This window comes from Botryllus schlosseri, chromosome 1 (assembly GCF_051294905.1).
Source record: "Botryllus schlosseri isolate E-star chromosome 1, Bs_hap1, whole genome shotgun sequence".
Taxonomy (NCBI): domain Eukaryota; kingdom Metazoa; phylum Chordata; class Ascidiacea; order Stolidobranchia; family Styelidae; genus Botryllus; species Botryllus schlosseri.
In genome coordinates, this window is record NC_137236.1 from 41,102,040 (window position 1) to 41,118,535 (window position 16,496).

General features: G+C 39.9%; 2 protein-coding genes and 2 long non-coding RNA genes across 4 annotated transcripts in view; 3 read left to right on the plus strand and 1 right to left on the minus strand.

Moving 5' to 3' along the window:
• Positions 1-4,064, plus strand: part of LOC145437004 (uncharacterized) — a 214,972-nt gene extending 210,908 nt beyond the window's left edge. The window contains exon 2 of the long non-coding RNA XR_013914534.1: positions 143-4,064. This is a non-coding gene — a long non-coding RNA (uncharacterized LOC145437004). The remainder of the gene's footprint in view (positions 1-142) is intronic.
• The window catches only part of LOC145436382 (protein bicaudal C homolog 1-like), a 788,516-nt gene that overhangs the window by 693,637 nt on the left and 78,383 nt on the right, over positions 1-16,496 (plus strand). The gene's annotated exons all lie outside the window — the stretch shown is intronic.
• Positions 1-16,496, minus strand: part of LOC145436956 (uncharacterized) — a 416,296-nt gene that overhangs the window by 317,655 nt on the left and 82,145 nt on the right. The gene's annotated exons all lie outside the window — the stretch shown is intronic.
• LOC145449895 (uncharacterized) lies at positions 11,144-15,515 on the plus strand. Its single transcript, XM_080328337.1, has one exon. It carries the CDS (start codon positions 13,537-13,539, stop codon positions 14,575-14,577), a length of 1,041 nt encoding a protein of 346 aa, XP_080184463.1. The 5' UTR covers positions 11,144-13,536; the 3' UTR covers positions 14,578-15,515.

A 16,496-nucleotide genomic window follows, 5' to 3' on the forward strand; every position in this document is an offset into this window, starting at 1 on the left:
ACTCGTCAGGGGTAATTGTCAGCATCCACCGACCCTCGACCTCGGTTACCTTCTTCTCAGGCTGCCGTTCGTTCATTGCCCTACATGTGATCTGAAGGCACTAAGATGAACTCATACAAACACGCCTTAGTTGTTCAAGGAGGAGATTTAACTGTTATCTAAATAACATAAATGACCAGACCACTGAGGACTTTGAATAGACCAGAAGGGGGAAAACTATTTTGTCCTGTCCACGAAAGCAGAAACGTTATAAAAATATTGATGGACTGCCTCTGAAATCTTGACTTGACTGACATGATATTGAGGGCGCTTTTCAGCTTTGACGTTCAAGACGACGCACTGTGAGAGATTAGGGTTGCTAAACATTCCAGAAAGTCAAAGCAACAACTTTTTCAAAAAAATTGCCCGCTAGGCGCGATTTCAAGTTGCCAGATATCTTGATTTGAGGGTACTCTTTCTCCAAGAAAAAATACGCATTATTTATAGAAAAGGTCATACCGGCGTTGGCCATTATCACGCCACGATGCACCAAGAAATATAAAGTTTTAGGCCACGTAACATGCGACTCCGATAAGTGTGCCAGAACGATTGGCAGTGAGAGAACCTTTGCCGAAAAGGACTGCGCTTATGCTGACCGAAAACTTGTTATATATAAGCCTACAAAATACCAGGGTTGTAATTGTAACCAAGTCACATGCAATGTTCCCTTTAATTTTTTACGATTCTGCGCGCACTAACCAACCCACTGCGCTGTACCTTGGACTTAGAAAAAGGTCATCAGTCTGGATGTTTTGTGTGCAACTTGGAATTTCTTTGCCCAGAGACCGTGTAAGCTCTACGAAATTGCGCACGTGCGCAGCTTAGACTTGAAGGAACATTGGTCACAAGTCAATCGCACTTTCATAGTTTTGACCCGAGTCAAGTCGAGTCATTCACCACCGAGTGAAGTCCAAGTACAAGTCATCGAGAAGAAGGACGAGTCCAAGACATTGTATTGACTGCTCAGTTTCCAGTTAAAGTCTTGTTTAAACCCACTTTTTATAGGTCTAAAACATTGTTGAGTGATATCGAATAGTTCGCATTTATATTATACTAATTTCCATCACTTTCATCAGTTTCTGGTCGAATTTGGAAGTACCATTATTAATACATGAAATCCAAAAAATGTGGTTACTGAACCATTCTTTGAAATTATAATGAAAACTGGGTCCTGACCTGGCGGAGTCAAGTCGAGTCATTACATAATCGCGACTCGAGGTGAGTCATTACAACCCTGCTAAATAGGCCTACTTACAGGTTAAATCGTCCATAGGCGCCTAAATGACTGACGCCGAAAGTTACATTCTTGGAAATCTTAACCTCACAAGACAAATACCATCCCGCAGGAAAAATATGTGTCAGTGAAGAAATACCAATTTGAAATCGTTTGTGTCTTTTAAATCAGCCTGATTTAAACCAGAACCCTATGCACAGATCGTTATTTCCACGTATATCATGTCGTGTATATAGGCTTGCCATATTTTGGAAATGTAAAAAGAGGACACTTTTTCAGAAATTTCAGACATACAAAACTGGGTTGACTAAAAAAAAAAGGTCTTCTTCTCGCTCAGAGCTCAAAATAACGTTTTTCTCTCCACATTGCCAGATGGATGACCAAAAAAAAAGGGTCTTCTTTTCGCTCAGAGCTCAAAATAACGTTTTTCTCTCCACATTGCCAGGTGGATGACTAGAAAAAAAAGAAAAAAAGGGCGCATATCACTCGCATTTTCCTCTAAATTTGACCTAAATTTTCAAAAAAGAGGACAAAAGGGCGTCGTCCAAGGACACTTTCAAAAAAGTCGAAAAAGAGGACAAATCCTCTTAAAAGAGGACGTATGGTAAGCCTAGTGTGTATGCCGCAGTAAACATCAAGGACAAAAATATACAACGTCCTGACCTAACTACTTTGTCATTGACTCTCTCTGCCTCAGTGGCGAAATCGCGACATAGCACTCTGGAAAAGTAGTAGGATTGTGCCGCTTGTAATATATCGTCTCCGGTCCTGGCTAAACAAAACACGATCGGGACTGTGTGAAGATTGAACACTGAACATGAACAGAACAATTTCATCAGACTTTGCACGTAAAACGACCCAACTGTTTCAGAGAATATCGAATAATATGTTTGCAATCACAATCAAGAAGGTAGGACATGGTAGGGTAATTTGTTCGAAAACGTCAGTTCAGCATGTTTAATGACTGCAGTCTTTTTTTAAAAATTTTATGCAACGACTCGCCTTAGTCGCCTGAAAGTGTTTTTGAAAGTATAAACAACTAAATCGAACTGCTGAAACAGAGGACATTTTGGCATTTTTAGCGCCCTCGGGGCACCATTCACTTTTATTTGAGAAAAAGAGGACAAATCATCCTAAAAGAGGACATATGGTAAGCCTACCGGCATTAATCCAAGCCTAACCAAAATCCGAGATAAGTTGTGTGAACATCCGAGATAAGTTGTGTGAATTTACTGGTTACACTTTTAATCGACGAAGTATAATGCAATGAAATAAATTCTCTTTTTCTCTCTCTCTCTCTCTCTGCTCGTCGAATCGCTGGGCGTATCGGAGGCGTTGCCCCGTGCTTCTGTGAAAGCGGAGGATAGGCCCTGCATCATTGTATCAGTGCTATTGACTCGTGGGATGGTGGCAATTGCCGGCTAAGGCCTGTCAGATATTACGGCGCTCGTTGCTAATCTTATTATCATGCATTCTAGTTCTAAGAAACACGTAGAAGATAGAGGTCGAATATTCGGGTGTCCAGTAACTGCTTTTTCTCTCTTTCTGTGGACAAGTTATGGTCATGCTGACTTAGAAAGTGTTGTAACACGAGAAAGAAGCGTGAGGAGCTGTATTTTTAATCCAATAATGTTTTCCAAGGCTATTAAAAGCGCTTCACTTGTTTGTTGCTCAGTAAACATATGTCTGGCAAACAATAATGGAGGACGTCACCTCAGCACCTGATTGGAATCGCTGGCCTTTTTGCCTGATATATCTGGTGAGCAGCGATGATTTTCCAAGTTGAAGTAATTTAATAAAAAATAATTAAAAAATTAAACATATTGGGAGCACAGGACACCGATTCCAAAGGTGCTTCAGCACAGCTTTGGGCATGGTGTAGATTTCCCATATTAATTTTTGGTGTTCCAGTGCCAAGACCGTGATAATTGTTGCAGTTTCGAAATTCTATGCAAACCACTTTGGAATGAACACTCCGCAGGAACATCTAGGTATCCCTGGCTCTTTGAGACTGGCCTTTCTGTGTTCCCCATGATCATATCTCCACAATGTTCACCATGTGTGTATTCTCGTCAATCTTTGACGTGAATTTCGCAGGTTGAGTTGTCTTCGGCGTCGAGTTATGGACATGAAACTTGCAATTTAGCACCCATTCGAACCAGTGGTTATCCGATTGGGGACGAAGTCGCCTGAGAGAAATGAAGTTTATTGAATTCTGAAAGAGTAGGCTATTATTTTTGCTGACGATTACCAGTGAACCCAGACCTCGGTGAACTCGGCCCTCGGGAATTTTTGTAATTAATGGTACTAACAAGTATTATTATGAATTATTAAACTAATAATGTTATTATCAACTGATTTGTCGATTTTGTAAGGAGGTCAGGGCATGCGTAGATCACGCAGTCCGTGCGACTTTCGAAAATATGGATCAGTGTGTTATATATAAAAAAGCTGTGTTAGAAGATCAAACTGCATTGAAATGCGATGCGTGCAGCATGTGGTGCCACATTGATTGTGGGATTACCAGTGAACTCGGACCTCGGTGAACTTAGCCTTACAAACTCGGCCCTCGGTGAACCGGCCCTCGATGAATTCCGCCCATGGGAAATTTTGTATTCACCGGCAACCCTAATATCCCCCTCCCTCAACAACCCTAATATCCCACCCCCGGCTACCCTAATATCCCACCTCCGGCAACCCCAATATCCCACCTCCGGCAACCCTAATATCCCACTTCCGGCAACCCTAATATCCCACCTCCGGCAACCCTAATATCCCCCCTCCCCGAACCCTAATGTCCCACCTCCACCAACCCTAATATCCCACCTCCACCAACCCTAATATCCCCCCTCCCCCAACCCTAATATCCCACCTCCACCAACCCTAATATCCCACCTCCACCAACCCTAATATCCTACTTCCGCCAACCCTAATATCCCAGCTCCCAGCTTTAATTCAAAATTGTTCGGGGGCGGAATTCACCGAGGTCCATAGTATTCGAGAAACACCATGAATACCACAAAACAAACAAGTGGAGTATGTGAGCGTCGCGTTATCTCCCCCACTTACTCAATCCGTGAATACAAAATTTCCCGAGGTCCGAGTTCACCGAGAGCCGAGTTTGTAAGGCTGGGTTCACAGGCAACCTTGCTGACAATTACAGGTTTTCACAGGCCTAATCCTAATTACGGTATGTTATAATTTTTGATGCCGTAGCTGCGTCGTTCCGGCCACACGACGATGCTAGATGGTGACTGATAGCGAACATTGCGCTGATCTCCAGATGTTTCTGAATTAAGAGTAACTATGCGGAACACGTGTCGATTAAGTGTCATGCCATCAAACTATGAGTTGAGATTGTAAAAAATCTCGTTGCTCATGTTGAAAGTATAACACTGGTTAACACATATTTTTAGGCAGAGAAAATAAGAGTGGTTTTGGGCGTTCTGAAGGTCACTGATTCCGAATATGACCTTGGTTCTTCAAATTGGCTCTTGTTGTGGAGATAATCCATATGGCTATTTTGACCAAAATCTCCCATTTTAGCAGTAATGACTTGATATAAATTCGGCTCAGTAATAGGCCTACTATAAAGTTTAGAAATTTCATCTACCTGTTATTTTTACACACAGAAGACTCTTTTAAATCAAAATACAGCAACAGGACTATATTTAAGGGATAGATTTATCATAGTTACAGACTTTCACTTATATCATGTAGGCCTATATATCATGTTAATGAACTCCAGTGATGTATGTAAATATTTACCTTGATACTTGAATAACGAGGCATAAATTCAATCAGTTTTACGTCAACCGCCTATTGTAAATTTGAAATAATCAATTGGAATATAATATTATTCATTTATTTTGTAGCACAATTGTTTTTTTGTGCGATTTTCGCCTGTAAGCTATTAAGTGCAGTCTCTCAAAAGGTTCCAGCAATGGTCTGCCATAATATGTTCAATTCTTCATCTCATCTGCCCTGATATATTTCATTTGTTGTTCTGATGTCTTGATAGAACCTCTCCCCTTGTTAATCAACAAGATTATCAGGAAAGATATCAATATGACTGAACAGTATGTGAACTTTTATGCTCATGCTTGTGCTGAAGTTTTCGATATGCAGATACGAATTTTCGGACCAACTGTTTGTAGTTGGGTGCTTTTGTGATCACCTAAAAAGTTTCATTTACTACGTGTTAGGAGAAATTACATGCAGTGAACTCCTTCCTAATCTGAAAATTGAAATCGTTCATCACTATTCGAATATACCAGATACCAGATTTAAGCTTCTCGTTTGATAGGGTTACTAGGTATACCCACTTTGTTGACTCAGCAGAAAATTATCATTTACCAGTCAAAAGAAATAGGCGCATATGAGCATTGTAGTTAAGCTTTTCCTGGACGAATTTTATACTCATCTTGAATCTTGGTAGAACAACCAATTGATACAGGACAATATTTATTTCCATTGAGCAAAAGTACATTCTTTAGGCTACACAAACTGCTTTTCTGACAAACAAATATTTCACACCATGTCATATAAATATTGATAGAATGACTGAGAACAACATGAGGGTTCTTCATAGTAAATTATCTATTTATGTGCTGTATAAAATTGAGAAAAACTACGATTTTCTTCTTACCAAGTTAAATATTTAGGGGTGAATATAGTAAATTTGGGCGTTTTTAGGGTATAAATATCTTCTGACAAAGAGCCAATCTGACCAAACTAATGTGATATTCGTAATCAGCAACCTCCAACACCCCAGAAACGGCTCTTATTTTCATTTTGTTGACCAGTGTAATTATTACGGGGGCATGAAATTTTTCACTACCATCAAGGGTCTGAAAAGTTTGAGAACCACCAATTTTAAATGGTTGGTTGGCTTAGCAAGTGTGTGGTGTCTTGACTATGGAAGATATGCTAAATTCAATGTATGATTCAGGAATGTTCCCCAACTGCATCGAACACATCTGTCGAAATGACTTTAGAATTAGTTTGGGAAATATACATCTGCCTATTTGAAAGTTACCTTTGTTTATATTGGATACTTGAAGTATTATCGCATGGTATTCCTTGTTTTAGACCTCTCTAGCTCCCCTAACTTACATAACATTCTTTAATTGAAATAATCAAATCTGACTTACTCCAGGCCTAATTCTGCGTCTATGGATCTTGACGCAACCCACTTAACGTTTGGGCTGTACCTAGCCCTTGGTCACCATAAAGTGGCATGGTGTAAAATACACAATTTGTTGACAGTCATTTCTGTTCATGCGTTTGTTTCCATGAATAAAGCTGCCGCATAATCTTGAATAAACATTGAATTTGGCAGATATTTGTATTGACGCTCATTTCCTAAATACAGAAATACATGTAGAAAGTTACTTTTTGTGTAGCCTAGGTCTATATATGCTGTATGGACGACACTTTTGAATATGCATATATTGCATATGTGCTTTTATTTATTTAATTTTTAAAGTTCTTTAATGATGTGTTTAATGTCTCAAATGAAGGTGTGAAACGCTTTTCACTTTGTAATAAATTCCGACAGCCTCATATACTTCAAGTAGCTCATGTCCATTTTATCGAAGTTTGAGATTCCTTTTTCAAATGGATAGAAAAATAGGATTTTGGTTACATTTTCGTGCCTTTTCTGCCATATCAATGTTTTTCAAACTATTTCAACGGCAACCATGACGAAGATATGGCTGAAAGAAAATGAAATCTTGACATAAAGTTAATTTTCTCAAAATAAATAAAATTGACGTATGGTAGGCTACTGTGATTCAACAGCGACAATTTGTTCTGGCGATTTAATTTGATATACTGTTTGAATCAGTGGTTCCCAAACTGTGTAGTAGGTACCACCAGTGGCACGCAGGAGCATCTCAAGTGGTAGGTGAATAAGTTCAGCTAACCAACAAATTTCTAAATTGAAAAATATGTAGGGCGAGATTTCTAATTTGTATTTTATCCAAGTACTGTTAGGCCTACCAAAACTGCATTTGTATGACTGAGGCAGGGAAGCTTCATGCCCGTGGTTACTTAAAATTGTCATTGTATGGTATTTACGGTGGCCAATTATTTAGATATTTATTGTTGGTGTGACCACCGTAAATACTATTTTATTCAAAACCAAATTTTTCGACGGCAATAACTCCGCTTCCACTGGTTGGAATTGAGCCAAATTTGGTGAACATCGTTTCAATGGTAGAAAACCTAACAACTTCATGGGTGAACAGAAAATTATGAATATTTTGATTATTTTTCTATTGTGAATAAAAAACTTTATTCTCCTGTAGCAATGCGGCTACTGGTTGGAATTGGACCAAATTTGGTGTGTAGCCTTTAATTATGTAACCTAACAAATTTATCATGTAGCCAGTACAATTTAAGAAGAAAAGTCATTTTTGAACACCCGTAATGTAGCCCACGCCCGTGGTTGAAACTATAATCAGGCGTGCAGCGATGAATGCCATTGTGAAATCCCTGGGCAAGTCAGGAGAGAATCATACTCCCCCAAAAGCTGCAAAGCTTCTTTTAAAACAGGCTCTGTAATAACTTCTCTGAACAAATATATCTATTCCCTGAAAAATGACTTGCGGTTTGCACGATATGCTGTGTTACGGACTGTTAAAGCAATCTTTGCCGCAATTGCAAAATATTCCATACCAGAAGAGTGTACCAAATCTTGCCTTCGCAGCAAACCATTCGTGCCAAACTACTCTACTCATATGTGCCCATTGGGAACACTCATCAAGACAACGGACATGGTGAACATTGTTGTCATGTGGTCATGAGGAACACTTCTCGAACTCCAAAACTATAATATTATTATGGTATTAGGGAAGTGGCACTCAAAATCAACCCAAAAGCCGAAATTGACATGGGGTCACCTGACTGATTACCCCTCGGTTGGTCAGCTATAATCTTGCTTTTATAGATATACGATATCTTTATTTTTTATACTTGACCGTTATTCATTTTGTTGCTCTATTCATGCGATTTGGCAATGGCAATACACAGTGATGTATATTACAGTAGCTAAACCCTCTGTAATTACACAGTGTAAGAATTATTTCAGCTGTGCAACAATTACACAGCAGCAGATTCACAGCAAGGAAAAGCAAGCAACTGATGAGATTACTTTTTTTAAATTTTCTTACTATTCATTGGTGTTACGCAATGGCATCCGTCACTGTTCTCTCTGGAGACAGTAATCTGCATAGCCGTTATTCTGAATGCATTCCCATGTTGCTCTTATCGTTTCTCCATGCGTACGACCTAAATATTTATAATTAACCATCCATCATATTGCGCGTAGTAGCCGGAAAATAGGAGGGTTTGAAATAGAAAGGAGGCCAGGAGGGGTTTTTGATTTTTTCATTAGCCTTGAGTGCATGCGAAAGGGACGATTATACTGTCTCCTCACGTTCACGAACTGATGCCGTAACGCGTATAATAAGCTTGCCAGCGAGTCCGGAAGTGCTGTCAATTAGCGCGTCCCTGATCTCTCGTGAACAATTAAATACGCGCGCTTATCAACCCGTATTTCGTGGTCTCAGTGTCGATTCGAGTAAGTTGAAATGTCCGAGTTGTTCTGGAATCTGTTCTGAAATGACACAGAATTCAGGCGGTTGAATTTCAAACCTTTCGATCGCGTCGTGTTACATTGTGCTGTGCACAGACAATCTCGCTAATTGGCAACACGCTTCTCGCTAATTGGCCACGTTTAACACTGATAATACGAATTCTTGAATCGCAACCAAGTATTAGCGTTAGAACGGTCATTTCAAAAGGATAGGGTTTCGCGTTTAAGGAAGGAGTTTCGCGCTTCAAAAGCCGGGGTTTCGACTCGCCACTCCCCTGGCTACGCGCCTAGCCCCCAAATTCAGTCATCAATAACTGAATAGTATATTCATATTAAAATGAACCCGAATATTTTCGGCTGACACTCGTCAGGGGTAATCGTCAGCAACTAGTAGAGAATTCGAAAGAACAGCGTATATCAACAATCGTAACACAAAATATGACGTCACCAGCACGAAATGTCGAATACGAGAGCGTTCAATGTACTATTTTTAGATGATACACGAACTCTTTTTGTTGACACAGCCTTGGCTGGTGTATTTTGATAAAAGTCGACTCCAAGGCGCACAAATGAAAGTGTGAGCGACCCTTTCCGAGTATGCGAAATCTGTCGTCTCGATAATTTTTCGCGCAGGCGGGATTATCCAACAAGTGTTTGCCAATTGCAGAATTTATGGCCTTTGATTGTTCCGCATCAATCTTGAGCGGGTGAGTTAAGGGTGAGCTTTTCATCGAGCGTGTTCTAATGAATCTAGGGACATGCTGATTTATGCGTTCCTGCAATCGCTTTGACGTTCTTCCCACGTAGCCACAATCACAGTGACACTTAAATTCGTAAACTACATTGCTTTGCTGAAGTGCGGGTAGCACGTCTTTACGTGTTGCGGGGAGCAGTTGCGCTGTCGTGAAAATCACGTTGGTCTTCACTGTGTCGTAACACTTATTGACCGCTGAAATCAATTGCTTTTCAAAGCGGGTGGAAATAGGCCCTATCCAAGGTAGATGGATGTAAACATCTTTGGTTGTTCGTTCGGTAGGCTCTGTTGACTTTTCTGCATTGAAATGCGTTACTTTCCTCTCTATGCCACGGTTGATGACATGTTCAGGGTAACCGTTATCAAGTAAGATTTTCCGGATATTGTCAAGTTCTGAGTTCAGTTTATTACCCGAACATATCATCAACGCTCTATGCACGAGGGTGCCTATGAGGTTGATTTTTCCGCGTCTAGGACTAAATGAGTTCCAACGAAGGTATTGGCCAGTGAATGTCGGTTTCCGGAAGATTGACGTTTCAAATTTATTGGTATCATGTTTTTCGACTAAAACGTCCAAAAATGACAATGAGTTATTTCGTTCTTTTTCAATTGTGAATAACAGAGCCGGGTGAAGCGAGTTTAAGTGAATGAGAAATTGATCACAGTCTATCTCATTTCTGAAAATGACAAAAGTGTCGTCTACATAACGTCGGTACAACACCGGTTTGGCGGACACACGCTGGGTGAGAAGCTCGACCTCATAAAATCCTACGAAAATGTTAGCCAAAATAGGTCCCAAGGGAGATCCCATCGATATGCCGTCTATTTGTTTATAGATAACATCGTTAAAGCTAAATTCAACAGAACATGTAGCTGCCTGTAAAAGTTCAACAAAAACTTTACGCGGCATTGATGGTGGTGCTAGCTTACCGCCGTAAAGCGCGTTCGCACAAATATCGATAGTCTCTTGCAGCGGAACGTTTGTAAAGAGACTAGAGATATCAAATGAGCTCAAGAACACTTCTGAATCCGGCAGGTTCAGGTTTCGCATTTCACTGGCGAAAGTGAACGAATCACGAACACATTCGGTGCCGTACAGTTCGCGAACAGGTTCCAAGATGCCGATAAGCCATTTTGCCAGTTGATGTTGAGCAGACCCGATCATAGACAGTATCGGTCTCATGGGAACGTTTTCTTTGTGAGTTTTTGGTAGTCCATACATGCGTGGTCTTTGCGATCCCGTTGGTCTGATTGAGCTATATATTTCCGCAGTCAAAATAGTACATAGTACATAGTACAAAATAGTACATTGAACGCTCTCGTATTCGACATTTCGTGCTGGTGACGTCATATTTTGTGTTACGATTGTTGATATACGCTGTTCTTTCGAATTCTCTACTAGTTTCTGACGATTACCCCTGACGAGTGTCAGCCGAAAATATTCGGGTTCATTTTAATATGAATATACTATTCAATTGTATATTGAAGTTCTGTACCTCAAAGAAGCTGTTCATCAATAACTGTGATTCATTCCTGCATTTGGAGTTGTTCATTATTCACATATCTGTATAGAATTGAGTAAAATCTCTAAATCTATACTCTTATATAGAGAAGTTAACATGAGCAGGATTATCTGATCCTTGTTGCATTGGCATTTGTACATAGATTTAACCCGATTAACCTATTATAATTTAGAACATTGTCTGATTTCAAGATATACCTCCTCTCCCCCTTTTGTTTAACCTCCCCGCCTTTCTTTCGGCTTGCTATGCGCCTGGTGTTACAGCATATCAATAATGCTAATAGCTGATAAATACTCGTGCATGTTAGTAAAAATAGTCATCCAGGACCTTAATGGTTCTATGCAGTGTTATGGAAAATATAAGTTGGTGGTATGCGAACTGAAAAGGGCTGAGAAACCCTGTCCCAGAAGTTAACGCGTCAGAACGTCATTTTTAATTAATGGATATGTACTGTACAATGAGCTCGCGAAAAATCCTAGTCTTGACGTAAAATCTAGCACTGGCAGCAACCAAGCTAATTCGCATGCACTGGATGGCCTTTGCTAATCCCTTGTTTGTGAAAATCAGTGGTATCGAGATCTCATGTACAATGTGTTTATCGCAGTAGTACACAGTAACGGTACAGTAGTTAGTTAGGTGCCATGTTCATTATAAACCTAAAACTGGAGCATTCCTTAATCGAAGTTAATACTTGGCAGCGAGCCAGCTTGTTCTACGACTTAAGCCCAGGCCATGACAACCCGATATTTTAGTACTGGTATAGTATAGATTATGTGTTCACGCAAACGTGAATGGCCATGCTTAAACTGTTGCATAATGATGCAGTGTTAAATTTTTAGCGACTATGTGGCTCGTTTAGCCTACTTCCACTTCGCTTCAACCTAACAGTTTTCAAGGCAAAACTACTTATTTCGTTCACTTATAATTTGGTAAAATAGAAAATAGTATCAAGGCATTTTTGCATCACCTTCATTAGTGAACTGTGTGTGATTAGTGAACAAATGAGCTAAATAGCGCCTGTATCGCGGTAACTGAAATTACGTTTCAAAATTGCGCCTGTTTACAGTTTGCATTTGGCGTTAAGTCGCTTAGATGCACTTGGCAATTTCAGAAGTAGAAACTCTCATAAATAAAAAATATGAATTGTGGTTGGGAGCACGGGAACTAACTGTAGTTTTATGTAAAATTTCGAGAAAGTACAGGGGGAAATGAAATAATGTCATTATTGCATAGAATTCATGTATTACCATGAGGAATATTTTTGTACATGGACCGGCAAAGCCCTTGCGTTAGATAACAATCCTAAGAGAATTGATTAGGACAGTCTCACTGGTTCACCAGAGGTGAAGACTAGTATTATGTATGATGACATGATGATCTTCTTGGCCATCATTGGCTACAAGAAATCTGTCCAATCTGTAGTCGAAGAGTGACAATTGTGGTGGTACGTCTTGAACAGTGGCGTATGCAGCGAAGTTAGTGTTTGAAAGCAAACCCCGTACTTCTAAAATGCTGATTCCATCTCCAAATTTATTAGCTCATTGGCAATTGAGGAATTGGTATCACGCTGTTTTGTTTCCGCAGAACGATATGATGACACTTTGCAAGGTGAAGCCTCGCATTTCTGAACTGGTATCTCCAACGGAACAGCAGAACTCATACTCGTTTTCAGTCAGTCGTATATTTTTATTCATTCAATGAGAAAATATTCGCAATAATATTTGTTAATTATGTTGTATTGGTTCTGTTCTGTTAACACTCTGTTGTTGCACAGTTCATTTTGCACACCAAAAATCTATCGTAGTGTATTAGATGCTCAACACAAGTGTTTGCCAGGTCAATAATGTCCAAGAACCACCGAGATAAGAGTGAATCAGCATACTCGAATAGATAACGTAACGTAAGCTTAGGTATACTCTGAACATTGTTTCGACAAGTCATGCCGATTTTAAGTGCTTCAGCATTGAATGCCTTGGGAGAGTGCAAACTTTTTAACAATTTTGTGTTTTCGTCATTCTGATAATGATTTTGATCATACTTCTGTCGCCCTTAATCTATTGTCAAGAACAGCCACCGTTTGCTGTCTGGACTGTCCCCAAAATCTAATAACCATTAATAGAAATGTTGATATGTATCATGGGAAACAGTGGTCGTGTTGTTGCACTTTTCTATATGGTGCGTGTGTCTATTGTATCATAGAAGCGCTGACTTATTTATATTTTAAAAAGTAGCCAGCTCCACCGCTTAAAGTATCTTAATATGCGAATATTTCTTGTTCAGCCTCATATCGATTGCGATAGACAATTATTTAGTACGGAGCATAACAAAATCAAGTTCAGTAATAGCTGCAATAAAACATTCGCAGCAGTTCCTTTCAAACTTTCGAATGGGGAGTCACAGGCAGTCTGCGGGATGTGGATGTGAGATTTGCGGCAAAGTGTTTGCCGCCAAGCGGAAATTGAAAAAGCATATGAATATTCACACTGGGTCCAAAAATTTTGAATGCGATATTTGTGGCAAAAAGTTTCTTTCCAGTGGAAAGCTTTTGTCCCATATCGCAATACACACAGAAGCTTACACTGGCAGTTGCGAGATTTGCGGCAAAGTGTTTCACACGAGGCAGTACTTAAAAAGTCATATGGCAATTCACATAATTACCAAACACTATCAATGTGATATTTGTGGCAAAAAATTTCTTTACAGTGGACACTTTTGGGCCCATGTCAAAATACACACGAAAGAGTACATGAGCAGCTGCGAGATTTGTGGCAGGGAATGCTATTCCAAGATAGGTGTCAAGGTTCATATGAAGGTGCACCTTCCAAAGGAAACCCTCCCATGTGAGGTCTGCGGAAAGTTGTTCCTGTCGATGCCACATCTGAAAAATCACATGGCGGGACATGAAGTTAGTATTCCTGGCTCTGAAGATGCCCAGGGCCAAAGCTTGGACGAACACTTTAAAAACAACGCCAACCTCAAAAAGTATGAATGCAAAGTGTGCGGAAAATCATTTCCCCGAAGGATCAGTCTCATTAGACATCTCAAACATCATGCCCGGGACAGGACCCGAGACCATCCCTGTGAGGTCTGTGGCAAAATGTATTTGACAAACCAACATTTAAAGAGACATATGATTGCTCATCTCGTGACTGCAAAAAATTTTGTATGTTCAATCTGCGGAAAGGGATTCATTACTTTCGATCAAATGAGACTCCATATGACGTCGCATATCGTGAAGAACTATCCTTGTGAAATTTGTGGTCAGATATTACACAGCAAGCTGGGATTCATGTTGCATATGAATATGCATGCAGGGTTAACCACTCATCATTGCGAGATGTGTGGGAAGTCATTTGTCCACATCGCTAGATTAAAGCACCATCGACGCATTCACATTACCCCTAAAAATACTGCAGCTGAGGGGTGATTGCGTGAAATCATTTATGATAACAAAAGTTGTATAGTGATATTGGGAATGCGGTTTGTATTTACGTCGGTGTGACACTGCTGTATTTGAAGTGGAGAAAAGGTTACTATAAAATGCCTTTCGGATTTTGGCCTGTTTTGATGTTTTCTCACTGCGCATCGTCACAACAAATTTTTGATTTTGACAGCAACAGTGACAACTGCTACACAGCGTCCTTGTAATTTTGCTTAAGTACTTTCATTTTCATCGTACTCTCATGCCTTTCTGTGTTCAAAATTCATGATTTCTCGAATTTCGCTACTGAATGTGTGTGAAACTGTGTATTGCCTTGCTATATAAACTTACTGCAACCACATCCTATCATTAGTCGCACTGTGCAAGCTGACAGAACAAAGTTGGCACAACTTTTTTCCCTTCAGAAGGAAGTAATTTTTTATTGCCCTGTGTCTTATGTCTTCCAGTATTTTATACTTCAGGTTGCAAATAATGATCATCGATACAGATCGTACTCGAAAAACCATAATTTTATGGAGATGTGGCTTGCTTTTCTCTCCGGCCAACCATGAGGGACGACTTTTCCTTCAACATTAAAATTTCAATTTCAACACTGTTTTATAATTCTTAATTTTTCATAACTGCGAACTGTCCTAGTTACGTGTGCTGCTGAAATAGCCTTCATCTTAGCAGTAGGTAAATGAAATTCGCGGATACTCGTAGGACTCCTGATTCGTGGAGGCTGCGTCAAACTTGTACTGATATTGGCGCGCGACTAGCAATACAAGCAGCGATATGTGTTTGACGTCCTGTGATCATAATTGTTTGAATCGCATGTAAGGCAGATTTTTTTCTGTCCGGCATGTACTGACTGTATTTGATATTGTGACAGCTACTTGATACTGGATGTTGTTTATATTACAATGTAATTTTGTCTTTACAGATAACAAGTGTTACAGTCTAGTTTATTCAACTTGCATTAGACCAGTTAAATTCAACTTGTAGACACTGAAACTCCAAGAAGAGACGCAGGTCGAAAATCAGTTACGTTCTCTGGGGATTTGCGGATATGGAATGTCCAATGTGCGGCAAGAACTACAAATAAAATTACATAAAGATCCACATGCGCAACCACTACAGAATCAAGCCACACGCTTGCTCCATCTGCAGCGAAGGCTTTTCCACCTAGGCAAGTCTGTAACATCACATCCTTTGAAAATGCCCCTCCATAACATTTGTCCAGACGTTTAGCAGGGACTTGCTATTGGAAAACCACACCAGTACGCAAGACAATCGCCTATAACTGCAGCATAAAACGTATTGTGAACTGATACCGGTTACCCTCAAAATTTAGCGAAAGCGTTATTTCACGTCATACTGGTCGTTCTGGATGAGTTTATGACGCTGTCATTGGTCATTGGTCACGCAATATAATTTTCGATACATACATTCCAGAGCAGTTAACTGGTAATGGTAATCCCGCATGTGTCTCCGCAAATATGTAGACTATAATGTTAAACAAATGCGTCTATTTCCCACCAGAAACCATTGAATTACCCTCCGGTTGGGAACCACTGTTCTAAAGGGAAGACGTACCATTGTGAGCATTGCAACAAATCATTTCGCACCATGCGGCATGAAATTTGTTACCAAATCGTATCTGGTTAAACATATCGACATTCGCAATCCTGTTCCTAGTTATCAGTGTAAGATCTGCAGAAAGAGCTACAATACAAAATGAATCTTAAAGAGCCATATCAAAAATCCTTAGTAGGCTATTAGGCAGAAATATGACAGCTGTAAGGGCCAGTATGCAATCGGTGTCCTTGGCAATCGTAATCACTCGATGAAGTAGCGTTTACTGACTGAACAACTAACATAAAATGGCTGTTAGACTTTACAAATGCTATTAATTGATTCTGTAT

What these genes read in the sequence shown, in the direction of transcription:
- LOC145449895 (XM_080328337.1), top strand. Translation starts at nt 13,537, where the DNA reads ATGGGGAGTCACAGGCAGTCTGCGGGATGTGGATGTGAGATTTGCGGC.